At 39.9% G+C, this 15,800-nt stretch overlaps 1 protein-coding gene across 8 annotated transcripts in view; it reads left to right on the top strand.

Annotated features, from left to right (window-relative positions):
- Positions 1-15,383, top strand: part of Igf1 (insulin like growth factor 1) — a 70,474-nt gene extending 55,091 nt beyond the window's left edge. For 6 of the 8 annotated variants that reach the window (XM_040754249.1, XM_040754251.1, XM_040754252.1 and 3 more), the window contains exons 4-5: positions 523-574; positions 14,427-15,383. In XM_040754249.1, the coding sequence (XP_040610183.1) occupies positions 523-574; positions 14,427-14,452 (78 nt within the window). In that variant the 3' untranslated portion in view covers positions 14,453-15,383. The remainder of the gene's footprint in view (positions 1-522; positions 575-14,426) is intronic. The other 2 variants (XM_013111816.3, NM_001281833.1) reach the window with 2 other exon arrangements.
- Positions 15,384-15,800: the final 417 nt, after the last annotated feature.

Below are 15,800 nucleotides of genomic sequence, written 5' to 3'. Positions count from 1 at the left end.
GAAGAAAAAGTAATGGGAAGGAAAGAACAATCCTCTCTAGGTGTTCTGGGGAGCTCTGCTGGAAAAAAAGTGGCCAGGTATGTTCTATCATTGAAGCAAACCCAACATTGTGCAGAAAGCACAGGATAAGAGACACTTTTGCTATTTCCTGGTCGTAAACCACAGCTGAGGCTGAAGGAGGACCATGGTGCCTTAGGGGAGATATCACCCCAGTGAGTCACCTGAAGGGGACTTGGTTGGTATGTACAGAACACAGTAGGTACAAGAGTCAGAAAGAATGTCAGTGTGTGAATGGAGAGCAAAGGACTGTTCTGTTCTTTCTAGTTGAAGAGGACATGGGTATGAGAGACGAGGTCCAAAGTTATGGAATGTCAGCTCTGGAACCTGAATGGTAGAGTGCTTTCCAGCACCAAGGCTGGCTCCTCTTTTCTATGGAGCCCAGGCTTTCTGGGCAGACTCAAAGCCTGTCTCCAGCTCAGGAACCATCCATTCTCAATGCAATTATTTTTGTGATATTTGCAGTCCCAGCCCCTATCTACAAACAAGAAAATGAAGCCTCAAAGGAGAAGGAAAGGTGAGCCAAAGACACAGCCTGGAGGGAAGGAGGGAGCAGAAGCAACTCAGCACATCAGAGGAGAGAAGGAAGAGCAGAGAAGGGAAAGCAGAGCTAGGAACTGTTACCACAGAGGCCAAAAGGGAAGTGACAGAGGGGAGGATGAGAAAGAAACATACAGCACCTTAGAAAAGCTATAGAGGAAATGAAGAAAAAGATCCCCCACTGAGCTAGATACTGTCTATGAGGGAAGTAAAAATAACCTACTATGGAATGCATAATCACATATGAAAAGAATGGAAAAGGAAAATGCAACACCTCAGAAAGTACAAAGTAACAAGAATGTAGCATCAAGAACAATAAATAAACAAACAAATAAATACATGCCAACAAGATGCACCCTTCCCTTCCTTAAAAAAATAAATCAGAATAAAAATAAAGATCACATTTTCCCATGCATTCTAAATTTTGTACAAATCTATTAGAGAAGAATTGCCCATGTAAATATATGTTCAGAGTTAAATATTAACCCTAAATTTGCAGCAACATTTATTGTGTCATGGAAGTTCCCAGATTTCTTTCTGGATTTCATTGGTGACTCTGCTTCTTAGTCTGGCCAGGGCTTAGGCCAAAGAGCATCCAGTATTGACATAAAGTCATGTGAGGTAACCTTTAGAAGGTCTCTGAACTTTTATTTTGTACTTTGGTATCAGACATTAAAGATGTATTAGTTTGTTATGGCTGCCGTAACAAGGTACCACAGACTACAGAGTAAGTGGCTTAATAAACAGATATATTTTTCCAAACAGTTATAGAGAATGGAAGGCCACATTCAAGGTATCAGTCCCTTGGAGACAACCCTCCTGTGTCTCCACAATCTTCCCTCTGTACATATGTCAGTGTCCAAATATTTTGTTTTCATTAGGATATCAGTAAAACTGGATTGGGGCTCGCCCCTAATGATATCCTTTGAATTTGATGACCTCAATCAAGGCCATGTATCTAAGTGCACTCTATTTTTGGGGTACTGGGAATTAGGTCCTTAAACATAAATTTTGTGGTAGAGCATAGCAGTTAACCCACAATAAACATATCTGATATTGAACTGTATCATTTGATTGTATATCCTAGAAATAACTTTTCAACTGTCCATCTATCCTTTCTCTCCCTCCCTGATTCACTCTTGCTACACACACACACACACACACACACACACACACACACACACACACACACACACCTAGATATTGAGATCCCAAATCATATGAGCTTCTTCATTAGAAAACCCCCATGCTATGTCAGCACTGGTAAGGGCCTTGGAAGCCTTTTGATTCTGTCTCTTTGTTTTAAAGATCAAGAGATCTGGACATAGGTAGAAATGTACTTAGCTTCTAAGCTTCTTCTGGGCAGACAAAAACACCTTATCAACATGAATCAAGTACCAAAGAAAGAAAGGGAGTAGAACTGGACACGGGAAGCCTTCCATTAATTAGACATTTTTCTGCCAGAAGAAAGGTTGTGAATACGAGCAAGAGTGCTGAATTTTCTGAAGGTAAAGAATGTGTAATTCAACTCACAGAAAGTGGGTCTCAGTGACCTTTGCCCTTACTTCCCTTGACTTAATCAGTGCAAGCAAGATCTTCATGGAACAAAAACAAAAATCTCAAGATTATCCAAACTGTGAATTGCCACTCTACAGGAGTGGAGAAGACAGTAGTGCTCAGCCAAGTTCATATGTGGGGTGATAAAATGACTGAAAGTCACAGAAAAAGACTTCATCTATATAACCTAGAAGTCCTGGTATAAAGAAGATCACTGCTTCTCCATGGATCAATGAAAATCTTGGATTTCTTCAATATTATAGAGATGTCCAGAGCATAAAATAGGACTTAAAGGCTATTAGAAATATGTGTCAAAATCTCCAGTGAAAGCTAACCTACTTCTGGTATCATTGAAAATGGACCCTAGATTATCAGGAAATGATCTCTTCTTTTATGACAGCACGATTTGGAGCCAGCCTCAGGCAAAAGCTGACGCCAATGTCACATCAACTTAGCAGAGCCTTCAGACACAGACAGTTCTCCAAGAGACCACAGTTCAGCAAAAGAATTCAGAATTTATAAGCCTCATTCAAGTAAAACTTAAATCACTAGAGCTTTCTAGTTAAAATAAGTTCTCATAGCCCTGGATTGTATATTGGAATACATATCTTTTTGAAATGGGCTCTATCCATGTAAAACCAATCCTTAACATGCCTACGTAACATTACCATGTAATAGGAATCCGCAAAACATAAGGCATTGTCCTTTCAACTTATTTTAGTAGTGATATCCAAGGACTTAGATGTATATGCATGACATACAAGACTGGGTAGATGGAAGGATGCATGGATGGATGGATGGATGGATGGATGGATGGATGGATAGATATGTATGGGGGTGGGTGGATAGGCAGTCAGACAGATGGACAGATGAATGCTTGGATGGATAAACGGGTGATATAGGCAGACACATAGCAGTAGAAAGATAGGCCACAAAAAGTAGTAGAACTATTGAGACTAAATGATTCCTTCTTTTCTACTTAGGATACTGTGGCAATCACAGGAAAAATAAGAAAAGGCAGAGGAGGTTTGCTGAGATCTCACATATTTGAAATGTCCTTCTTTAGTTTAAATTGAAATTACTCAGACTTAATGCGACAGTTTGTGATTAGCTAAATACTTCACAGTGATGTCATTTATTCACTCAGTGTTTTCTTGAAGTAAGTAGAGTATTAGCCCTTATTTACAATCTCTATATTTCAGCTTCAAGTGTTTCTGTTAAGGCAAATTGATAATTGTGTTTAAAACTAAATACACAAGGAATCATAATTCCGAGACAATTTGATTGAGGATCTATGACTCTAAATGTCTAAATGAGGCATAAAGCTTTCAAATTTCAGAAGCAGGCTAATATCATTAAGAACAAGGAACACCCCCAGACTGCCTCAATGTAAGTGAAAGCTCCTTTCCTAGCTGTGTACTCATGGGCAAATTATCTAGCTCATCCATGTCTCGGTTTCTTCACCTCTCAGCATGGTAACAACTGAATCTGTCCCATATAGCTGCTGTGAGGACTTACTGAAAATATATGTATTTTGCATGTGTATACATATAAATGTGTATGTGTATACTCAAAACGGTGCTTACACATAATAAACACTATTGAAATACTAGCTAGTATCATTGTACTTCTGAATATTAGAACAATAGAAGACTCTGTAACATGAAAACTAAAAGACCCAGAGACAGATACTGGGGTTCAAGCTAAAGATCAGGAAAGAAAAGCAGTCAAGCTAACAGGGAGCTCTTACCTCTAACACGGCTGGGGCATTCCTATTCTCAACGTGACTGGAGAATGAATGCTGATACTGTGACCTTGCTCCTGTCTTATATACCTCCCTAGTGCTGGGATTAAAGATGTGTGACCCCAGGTGCTGAGGTCATCTTTGTATGAGCTGTTTCTCTTTAGGACTGGATCAGTCTTGTGTATATCTGGGTGGCCTTGGACTCACAGAGATCTGTCTACCTCTTAATCCTGATTCCTAGGATTAAAGGTGTGTACTACCACCTCCTAGCTTCTGGCTGCTGGAATTAAAGGTGTGTATCACCACTGCCTGATCTCTATAGCTTGTGGCTGACTTTGCTTTCTGAATCCTCAGGCAAGCTGTAATAAATCATAAATAGTATGTCACTATGAGAGTCCACTGGAGAAGAAGTATCTCATATTGTCAAAAATATCAAGTCAAAGTTTGATAACAGCTCCGTTGATGTGCATATATTCTCCAACATAGACAGAAGAGGACTCAATGGTCTAAGATTCCACCCAGCTTGGAGAATACCTGATTCTGTGAATAATTCGAAATTGAACTGTTAGTTCTACTCTCCCACATGAATAACTGTTAACATTTATTTTAGAGTTTCACAATGAACTTTTCAGAAAGCCACCACTCTTTTCTCAACCAGTTAAAATCAAATATAATGTGTGTTTTCATTCCATGTTGCCTGGAGAATGTTTAACTGTAGAATGGATTCTAGATCTTAATAGTTTTAAGTAAAACTTCCAAAATAAATAGAAATGTGGGCTACATGCAGCTTCACACAGCTTCCGGGACACTTCCGTTTCTCGGGCTGCCAGTCTAGTGCCTTTCCCCAGCTTCTGGTCTTTCAAATGTCTCTTTAAAACAAACTGACTTCATGCAGTTTCGAATTTGCGCTGTTAAGATGTAAGCATTTGCAAAGGAGACAAAGAAATAGCTCCCCAAAACTAACCCCTCTGCTAGCATCTCCTTTCACCTGACGGTGGGAAACAGAGCTTCCTAAGGTAACACAGTCTGCTAGTGTTTGGGGCTATTGGACTTTATAAGGGCATATAACAGCTAGTCTTTTTATTTCCCTGCTAGAAAGGAATCAAGCTTTCTTTGAAATATGTAATACATAACACAAAGTTGGCTTTTCAGCCAAAATGAAGTTGATAGCCTGAAATTAAAGTGAGGGCTTTTGAAGGCTGGGGGAAGAGTGACAGTTTTGGATGAAGCACAGTTCCGTCTTTGTGAGTTTTAGAATATCCACTATAGAATTTCTTTGCTTAAATGTTACCTCCGAGCTGAAAGGCCAGTTATTGTTTCCTTTGACCTAAGTAAGAAAGGACACCTGCTGTTGGTTAAAGAAGATGCTTCCGGAGCCACCAGACATGCAAGAATGACACCAGCTTCCCTTTTCCAGGGACCTGATTGAAATCAGAATTCTTCCCTGCTGCCCACATGCTTAGGAACCCATCTTTAATGAGGGTTCTCAAAGCCTTTGGGTCTCATCTAGCAACCAAGATATATAATTAAGAAACGTCAACTTAGGTTAACACTCCAGAAAACAGAACTGGATGTTTCAAATACTGGGGAACTGATCAGAGACATGGCATAACAGATCTATGAATCCATATGTGATACACAGCACCTCTAAGAAAGTTCCCACCACGCCAGGTACCCAGAAACAGCTCCTGTAGTCTACTGGATGAGTCACAAGAACTAGGAACTGTTTTGGGGGTTGTGGAGGGAGGGGAGATTCCCATCTTTATTAACCACTATGGCTATAGTTTTAGATATCATTGGTCAGGAGATGTTTTAAATAGAGGGCTGCTAGTTAGAAATAGGAATACATATTATATGTACTTGCAGTCAATTTTAATTCTAAATATCTTTGGTAGGAACTTGGAATCTGTAATTAAGTACAGTAAACAGTCTTGAGAGAAGAGAAAGAAGTTTGTATATGTGTTCAAATGAGCACAAGTACACAAGCACATCTATGATGTGTGTGTGTTTGTGTACCTTCGTTTGACCTAGTAGAATTTGTGGTTAGTGACTTTCCAAAATCATGGGTAAATACCAGGGTGAGAATCTTTCTCTCAGTGAATATAAATTCCTTTGTAAACGTTACTTGTCATCCACAAAATCTCAAGATTCCTTTGTTTTCTGGGGGAAATTCTGGAATATTGTCCTAAAGTAAGTGTTATTCAGGGAATATAGGGAACACTTTTGGAAGGGAAGAAGGAAGCTGTTTTGTTTTGTGTTTTATTTCATAGTATCATTTAAGGAAACAGGGACTTCAACCACTTCCCATCTGAAGCATATAATGAAGTTGAAACTTGAGAAACTAGATTCAACTCTAATTCTTGCCCCCACAGATGGGTCTATACATCCAGTCAATGCTCCTCCCATCATCCTGATGCTCTCAGTCAATAGAATCGGCCACAACTTCCCCAGCCTTCTGCCATCTCTTTCCCAGTTGCTTTCAAAAGTTTTTAAAATTATGTCTACTTATTCTTGGGAAGGGCATATGCCATGGCATGCATATGGTGGTTGGAGAATAACTTGACAGAGTTGGTTCTCTCTTTCTACCATGACATTCCTGGGGACCAAACTAGGTTCTTATACTTGGCAGCAATTACCTTTACCCTGTAAGCCATCTCTCCAGCCACCAGTCTTCCCTTTCTTAGCTATAAGTTTCCAATGGCCTTCTCCTCACTCTGGAATATCCACTTTCATTCTGTAACAGTCTGAGCATGATAGCAAATCTTCTTATCCTTGTTAAAATGGCTCCAAAGTTCCAAGGGAAAGACTAAGAAATTTTAAATCAAACTTAAACTGACTGAATGGCCCTGATTTCTAAGCAAGGATTCATATTCCAAAAGTTTTTACAAAATTCTGTGTAAAGTCTAGAAATGTTCACACGGGGCTTTCTGTCTGGCCAACACCAAGAGGTTAAGTAATCAAAAACCAACCAGCCCTGCCATCTGTGAAAATATTATGGGCTATTTTCACAGCTGTAGATAACAATTATGGCAGCACAAAAATTTCAAATAATTAATAGCAAGAGCATGGCAGGTTGAGGCTTGGGAAAGATTCCTAATCATTTGACAATGGTACATTTGGAAATGTGTGATGCTGATGTCATGGCAAGTTGTGTTTGAAGGTTTATGGAACATCGCAAGACAAGTAGACATGAAAGTGTAAATGAAATGATAAATGTATGGGATCATTATTGTTCTTTAGTCAGAATTAGTTGCCAGGGTCACCATTAAATTCTCTGTGAATAAATAATATTTGTATTCTTCAAAAGAATACAAGGCTAGAGATAGAGGTATTTTGGCACCACAAAATGATTCTAAACTTTTAAAACTGTTTGCATGAGCCGTTCTTGTAGCTTGTTCTGCCTTGGAAAAGCACTGGCTGGCATTCCTGATGTTTACTTTTATATGCTGAAGGCTCCCATCAACCTCAAACAGATGCAAATCACTTCAACCTGTCATAGTGTTATTTTGTTCATCCTAAAAGTTCAGGAGAGTCTTCCAAAATTTCTCTCAATTCAGTGGGAAGGAAAATTCAGAACACAGAGTTTAGATGTTCTGCCCAGATTTGTCACACACTCAAAGAACTGAGTGTAAGAGAGCAACACCCTTTCTTACTGACACTGTGAACTCATCACTGGTACTTTGAACTGATACCAGAAGACTTTTTAGAGCCTCCGGTCTCTCAAGGACATCATGATACAAATTAGCACACACACGGGCTCAATGCTGGCATAACTCATATGCCAGTTGGAACAATGGTATTGTGAAAGCATGAGGAAACATAACATCAGAACCAGTTTTCAGGTGAGAGGTATAAACACCAGTAAGATCACTGGAATCTGGCATTGCACTTTTGAAATGTCACATTTGAATCTTTCAGTGATTCCAAAAGCAACTCCCTAGGAGAACAATGCCATGATTAGGCTGATTTATCATCACCACCATTAACATCATCATCATCACTATTATTATTATTAATCACAAATAAAAATAGACAAACCACTTGTTCATAAAATCCATTTAAATAACCTTGAATCTGCAGGATTTTACAACACCCTTCTAGACTGTTAAAGGCATTATAAAAAAATTAATAATTTCTGCTGCCTAAGGAAAAAAAACCTTCAGTATTTTCTTCTTCTTTTATTTCCCTCTAGACTTTAACCCATTGAACAGTGGTTTTTTACATCACAGAGAGATACACTGGTGATCAATCAAGTGGTTATCTGAAGGAGAAAGTTCCTAAATCTAGCTAATCTTGGAATAATGGGAGGATGAACACAAGTTCTTTGACTCCTGAGCAATCCTAGGGACACATCATTCACTAGAAGAGAAAAGGAAAACTAGCTGAGGACATGCTATCCCAGCATTCAAGGGCACTCTGCAAGTCCAGAAAGTAGCTCATTTTGTCTATAATCAGAAGAAAAGGGTAACATTCTATCATAGAAAGTATTTTGGTAGTAGTAACTATTAAGAGCTGGATAGTAATGATAGATAATATTTATTCAACACTTATATGACAAGGGCTTTAGTGAATCATTTCCCTTAATCATCATATACCTACACAGTAAATGCTATCATTTCCCCCACTATAGAGATAAGAGAATTAACTGAAAAGGCTAAATGTCTTGTCAAGGTCTTGCTCTCACATCTGAAGAAGTCAGGATATACACCCAAGATGGACCCCAACATGCTAACCAGGCACCTCGCGGCTTTTCCCGTTCCTCAGTTCACTTGGTTGCGCCACAGTTATCAGTGTAAGTTCTGAGACAGGAGAGAGTTTTGTTATATTTTGCTTTGGGAACACAACAGGTGACCGTGCAAAGCTTACTGTTGATCTAAACTCTATCCCATACTTCTGCAGAAAATTTAAAACAAGGTCAACAACAAAACAAATTCACTATTGGCTTTCATTTCTCAAGCACCCTGTTTGAGTTTAGGGAGGAGACAGAGGTAAGGAAATATGCCCCATTGTTGCAGGGCAGGGAGGCTCCCCTATAGGTGTGGGAGACAAATATGTGCAGAATTCACTCTAAAGCATGTCAGAGTTCTAACAAATGCAGGTGCAAATAAGAAACTACACAAGCCAGTCTAGAATGATGTTGCTAAGAGTCAAGTTCACAAAATCGGTCTAAACTAAGTGTGTTTGTCAGAGAGCCTTCCTGCACACTGTAGAAGCCATCTCCCTTTACTAACTAAATGTACTAAAGTTAACAGTCCACCAACTGATGAAGTCAGTGCCGTTACCCCGTCCTTATGCACCATAGAAGAGGAAACCGGGGCAAGAAGAGTCAGCGATTGTCCACAGTCACGTAACTCTTGTAAGGTGGGACCAAAACTTGACATGTAAGCCTGGGGAAGACAGATGACAATGGTTTTATTAGGATATATACCCATATGAAAGAAAAGAGGTCAGAGTCTGGTAGTTTTGGAAAACCATCAAACAGCAGTGTTTCCTGATCCCAAATGAAGAAGGGAGAGAAAAGGAATGCAGGCAGAAATATCTAAGGCTTATATAAGGTGTTAAGGACAGTGTAACAACCACCAAGGAGTCTTTAAAACAAAGTGGTCACTAAAAATGTATGTGTTCCAAAGATGGGGATCCCCACTACACCCAAACTCAGCTTAGGTGAGGGGTCAGCCTGGAACAATCCAAACTATTCAAAGGAAAATGCCATGTGGAGGGAGAGGAATATGTAGCCATTCCCATCACGTTGAAGGCAGAAGAAGGTAGTTTTCAAAGCACAGCCAGAGGCTAGGCAAACGACATTGTGCCCCTGTGTCCACACGTGTGCCTCTGTCTTCACAGCAGGAACACAGGTCTCTCAGAGTGTGTGCTCTGTTCTTTGGTTTTAAAGCCATATCCTAATGCACAGAATAGATCTCATGACACTCAGCCCAGCTGCCAGGGAAGTGAGGCTGCTCTGACGGTCTTAGAATTTGCACTTGGGATCCCTTAAAGTCAGATGTTACAGCTGATATCAAGACATCTAAATCATCCTCCACAGTGCCATGTGACCCCCAAGCCAACCAGAGGAAAAGAACTACAGCACATCCTTTTCAACAAGTGAAGGGTTGATGTCTGGGCCACCTCTCAATCATTCACTGTTCTTTTTTTCTATTTGCCTTTTTGTGGAGAAGGTCAATGCTGTAAATAAGCTGCTAATAGTCTATGTTGGCCATTATTTCCCCAGCATTTTTATAGGATGCCAGACCTTCCCTAGACTATGCCCTACAATGCTTGACTTGTTTGCAGGGGGCAGAAGATGGAAACATGGTCTATTGAAAATATCAACACTTCCTTCCTGGAGTTTAAAGAGCCTATCATCTTTCTTTCATATTCTGTCCCTTAGGCAAAAATCCCCACCCCATGAACAGGCATGATGAAAATCAGAAGTAATGATATCTAAGGAGTTAGCCTTTGCTAACTGGAAGTACTCTATTTCCAGAGCTCTATAAAAAAATCATGAAAATGTAGCCTATGTGACTTTGAGGTCAGAAAAGACACCCACCCTCTTAGCTTGGAGCCCTTGCCCTGTGAGGTTGTACCTTCATCAATAAACCAGCTGAGGAGGTGGACAACTGATGACATTATGAGCTGCTGCCATCAGAAAGAGATTTGGACATTGCCGCACTAGGTTCTGTTTTACTTCTTGGCGGGGAAGGTAGGCTAGCAGGCCAGCCCCGGATTCACAAAGAACTGCTACAAACCCAAAGCAGAAGTTCAGCTTAACTCTAAGAAATACTCGGGATTTTTTTAATCCTTTTAAACTTCAGATTGCTTTAAATGGTCAAGATATCAGTGACCACCCTGAGGAGGACTGTGAGAATTAAATGAGAAAGTACACAGAAGTGTATAAATAAATCCTTAGTACAGTGACATGTACTGCTGCTTCTCCTCTCAGTTCTCCCAGCCTGTTCCTCTGCAGCCTGAAGCACATCACCAAATCTTAGCTAGCCTCAGCCTGGAAATGGATTGGACACAAATAAGGTCACCTTGCCAAAATGAATGTGAGGAGCCAGTGAGAGAACTTACTCAACCGTAAAGGCACAGCAGGTGCCAAGCAAGATTATGTGATGTCTGTTGTTATGAGCCTTTGATGATCTTTGCCCTTAAAAGGTCTATGGATAACATTCTGGGGGAAAGCTATGGAAGAAAGCAAATGCCCTCTATTACAAATTAATCCCTTCCCAAGATGATACTTTGATAATCTGGTTAGCCTTTCTTTCAGAAGGGCCAGTTTCTTCCATCAACCCCGGTGAGCTAGAAGACCGGCATTTTTGGTAATAATCTTAGCTTCTCTGTTGTCAATAGGAATTAATATTTACTCACTACTGTTTTCCTTTCAAAAATCCATCTAGTTGCATACTAGAAACAGCTTCAGCTGATTTGTTTGTCTTGGACAAGCAGCTGAAGTGAAAAGTTTTTGCTTGGCTGCATGTGAAACTGTTTCATAACCCTTCAAGGAGTGCATTGAAGGTGGGCGCCAGCCCCAAGGATGGCTGCTCCTAACAGGCCTCCACTTGCAGCCTATTGTCAAGGGTAGCCAGCATAATTAAATTAAGACAATGAGCAAAGCAACAGATGCAACTGAGACCAAGTCCCTGAGTGCTTTTGTTCATCACTGTCATTGTCTGCAACAAAGAAATCTCATGTGAGAGCCTGGGAACAGAGCCAAATGCAAACCAGACACACAGCTGGTTTTAAATGGGTTCGCTGAACCTGTGTGCTTGGGAAGCATGCTACTTAGAGCAGTGGTGGGTGAGTTTCAGCCCTCAGTTCTGCAGGATGCTGAGGCACACCCACAAGAAAACCACCAGGGGACATTTCTGCTCGACCTTACCCTGTCTACCTTCTGCTTTCAGAAAAAAGAGAAAGAACCAGAAGATCTGTAAAATGGTCGATTTAACCCCGTGTTCCCTTTAGTTGCTGTACAACCCTCATGCACTTAAAGACTATAAAGTACAAAAGACACCTGTTCTTTGACAAATTTGTAAGTCAGCTTGATTCAAGAGATCATGGGATTTCTTTCATTGTTACCAGTTCATTCTTGAATCGTTTTAGCGTGCACATTTTAGACTCACTGTTCTTTATTTCTAAGCTAGTGTGCATATTAAATAAGAAAAAAGTATAATTCAAGTTAGGATACTCCCCTTCTGTTAGTGAACTTGGCTAATAGCTTCATAGAATAGTGCTGTTGACATGACAGCTATTTGGAGCATGTGGTGAGATGAAGCTAATGGGGTCACACCACGCATAGCTTGAGATTGTTTGGGGACTTCAATGATCCCAGTCCTGCCACAGATGCCTTCCTTTCATTTGTCTAGCAAATGCTTAGAAGACAAGGACCAAGGAACAGAAGTTCACTAGTAGATTAATGGCTAATGATTTGCCCAGCAATGAAAGTGTGTTAAGTAAACTTCCCAAGAGCTGTTATGTTATAAAAAGGGAAAGTCTCAATCATTTAAACTGGAATTTTATGATCCTCTACTCAAGGCCCACTTTCTTCTGCCTCCTTCTTTTACAATGGGCATAGACCTGTTGTATTTTTTACATGATGATGCCCCCTTCATTTTGCTTGGTCAGTACGATATTGACCACTAACTCACAATGGAATAGTTCCCTTCCATATTTCATGAAGGTCAACATGTGCCAGAAAAGTGACCACATACCTTAGAGTCTTGGCTGCTAGGTATTGATTCCAAGAAATGGTAGTATCAGCAGTATTACATCCTCTCCCCCTTCCTATGCCTCTAAAGTCCTTTATCTCCTAACAGTATTGAAACTGAGTGGACATTACCCGAGGCAGGAGAAAAGTTTGGCGATTTTGGCTGCTAGAGTAAGAACGACTGTTTGGTCTTAACAGAAGTGTGTCCCCAGTCATGGGAGATATTGTGACTTCTGAAGTGCTGTTCTGTGCCTATAACTGCCTATTGCCTCTTCCTACAGAACTCTGACTACCTGCAACATCCTAAGATAGACTCCGAGCTTTAACAATCATGAGGCAGATAAGCCTGCTCTCTTAGGACTTCTGTTCTAAACAAAACTCCTATTCCTTCATTCCTTCATCGTCTTTATTTGTTGAGGAAATGATAATGGTAGCAACTCAATGAACTTGGTGCTTGGACCTTAAGATTGTTGCTTTCCAACTAACATGACATGAAAACAAGGGCAGGGAGGATGGCTCAGTTGGTGAAGAGCCCACCATGAAACATGAAAATCTGTAAAGAACGGGAAGCCAGGCACTAATGCCAAGTGAGTAGGGATGGAACAGGCAGATCTCTTGAGCTTGCTGTTCAGCGCTCTAGCCATGTTCAATGAAAACTCTGTTTCAAAAAAAATGGCAGCTCTACAGGTGTACCTGCATACACATCTGTACGCGCACACACACAGTACACACACAGACACATCTGCATGTACTAACAAACTACACACATGAACACAAAGATGACATGATAAAAGAGAATTAATAATAACATCTAATACTCCTGTTAGTATTAAAATACTAATAACCATGTTGATTAATACACCTGCAGTCAAGAAAGGGGCTTTCATGAATGCTAACTGCTCAATCTTATAAAGTAGATACTGTCATTGTTCTGTTTTATGATTTAAAAAGCTATTACTTGCACACTTGGCTGGCAGATAGAAGTGGGTAGGATTTAGACTCAGTTCAGGGTGTTGTGATTTTTTACCTGACTTCCCAGTCTTCTGCTTCAAAAATTCCACCTATCCCCACAGGGGAAAATGAGCAAAAACTAAAAGCAACATCTCCTTTTTGTAAACCAATAATGTAAAACAAGCTGTAACAAGACAGCAGAGGCAGCCCTGATGCGTGTGGGGTTTTCTTGCTCTTGTTGTTTGGATCTGTTTTGCTTTGTTTTTTTTTACTCAGTGATGGAAAAATATACTTGCAGTCAGAAGGCTACCATTCTCAGGATCTCCTTCCTGTGACTGAATGTGGGACAGAGGCAGATCGAAAGAGTGTCATCTTTGTGTAATTATAAAACCATGGTACCTATGCCATGGACGCTCATAGAGATAGGTATTAAATAAAGGCCTGTCCATCTGCATTCTCAAAGATTTCAAGACTCAACCCCTCTTTTAACTTGATTGGTGAGGCATAAGATACAAAAGGATGAAACCCAGTGTTAAAAATAGCGGGGCACAATACCCAGAAAGTAGCAGATTAGTCTCCTATAGCACTAGAACAAAGGGAAAGGAACTATAAGTTACAGGAATTATTATACATATTATAAAGATCTACAAGAGAGTGTGAAAGTTACATAAATAAGGAAATGATGAGTCCTTAAAGGCTTTGAAATACTACTCACTCTGTTTTGGTCATTGCACATTGTATGTGTGAATCAAATTAATTAGCAATCACACAGTGACTAATAAGCACAAGGGATGAATGAATTGTTTACAGATATGAATGAATGGATCTATACACCACAACAACTTAATGGGACCTTTTCTTCTTTGCTTGTAGGAAGTGCATTTGAAGAACACAAGTAGAGGGAGTGCGGGAAACAAGAACTACAGGATGTAGGAAGAGCCTACCAAGAAGCAGAAACTGATGTGCGACAGCAGGATCCTTTGATCTACATCAGCAACCGGCAAACATGGGAACGCCTACCAAAAAATAACAATAAGATGAATAACATTTCAAAGATGGGCATTTCCCCCAGTGAAATACACAAGTAAACATTCCAACATGGTCTTTAGGAGTGTTTGTTAAAAAAAATAATAACTTTGCACCTTGCAAAAGTGATCATGCAGTGGGTAGATTGCTTTTGATCCTTTATCAATACGTTCTATAGAGAAAAAGTATATATATAATTATATCTTCTAGTCCCTGCCTCTCAAAGGCTGAAAATGCATGGGTGTTGTATAGTTCCAGTTGCACTAAATTCCTCTCTGAATTCTGGCTGCTGAAGCCAATCATTCCGCAACTGTGTATAAGTGGTTTATGAATTACTCTCTTATTTTTATTTTTCCCCACACAGCTCAAGCTGCTTGTTTTACAGAGTTTAACAATCTTGTCTATCTCCATTAGCCCTGCCCTTTCCTAACATGTATTTGTTGAATTTGGCCTCCTCAAAAGCAATAGCAAGTAAGTAGTCAACTGGCCCACCAAGTTTTAACCCATCTGATTCCATCTGTGGCATTTGTACCAAATATAAGTTGGATGCATTTATTTTAGACACAAAGCTTTATTTTTCCACATCATGTTACAAGAAAAAAATAGAATGACAACAACTGCAATTTTGAGGCCAATCATTTTTAGGTGTGTGTTTGAAACATAGAACGTCTCTTTGAATCTTGATGGTTCCTTCAAATGATAAGTTAGTATGTAACCTCAATAGCAACTTCTCTCTTTTTATTTTTCCATATAGAGCACTATGTAAATTTAGCATATCAATAATACAGGATATATCAAACAGTATGTAAAACTCTGTTGTTGTTGTTTTTTTAGTACAATGGTGCTATTTTGTAGTTTGTTATATGAAAGAGTCTGGTCAAAACGGTAAAAGGTGAAAGCAAAGCATAAAAGAAAGCCTGGAGCCTAAGATGACAAAATTAGGAAGGGAACTGAAAAACAAATCCATCCTCTTGGGAGATGCAAAGGCCTCCCCAGCAATGCCTTCCAAGAGGAGTTTAAGATACAAAGTCCACTAAGACACACTTACTTGGTGAGTCCAGAGAGGATACTATGGAGTGGAAAAAGCAAGAGCCTAGGCATTTTAGGAATCTTGGTTTCTTTTTATCACCAATGGCATAAGTATTTGCAACCTCTGCCACACAGGCTCACCACTGTGTGACCTTGGTCAAGTCACTCCACCTCTCGGTGCCTCAGTTTCCT

The sequence above is a fragment of the Mesocricetus auratus genome, unplaced genomic scaffold (assembly GCF_017639785.1).
Source record: "Mesocricetus auratus isolate SY011 unplaced genomic scaffold, BCM_Maur_2.0 Super-Scaffold_100011, whole genome shotgun sequence".
Lineage (NCBI taxonomy): Eukaryota > Metazoa > Chordata > Mammalia > Rodentia > Cricetidae > Mesocricetus > Mesocricetus auratus.
Note: the sequence above shows the minus strand (reverse complement) of the source record. Positions and strands in the feature narration are given on the sequence as shown.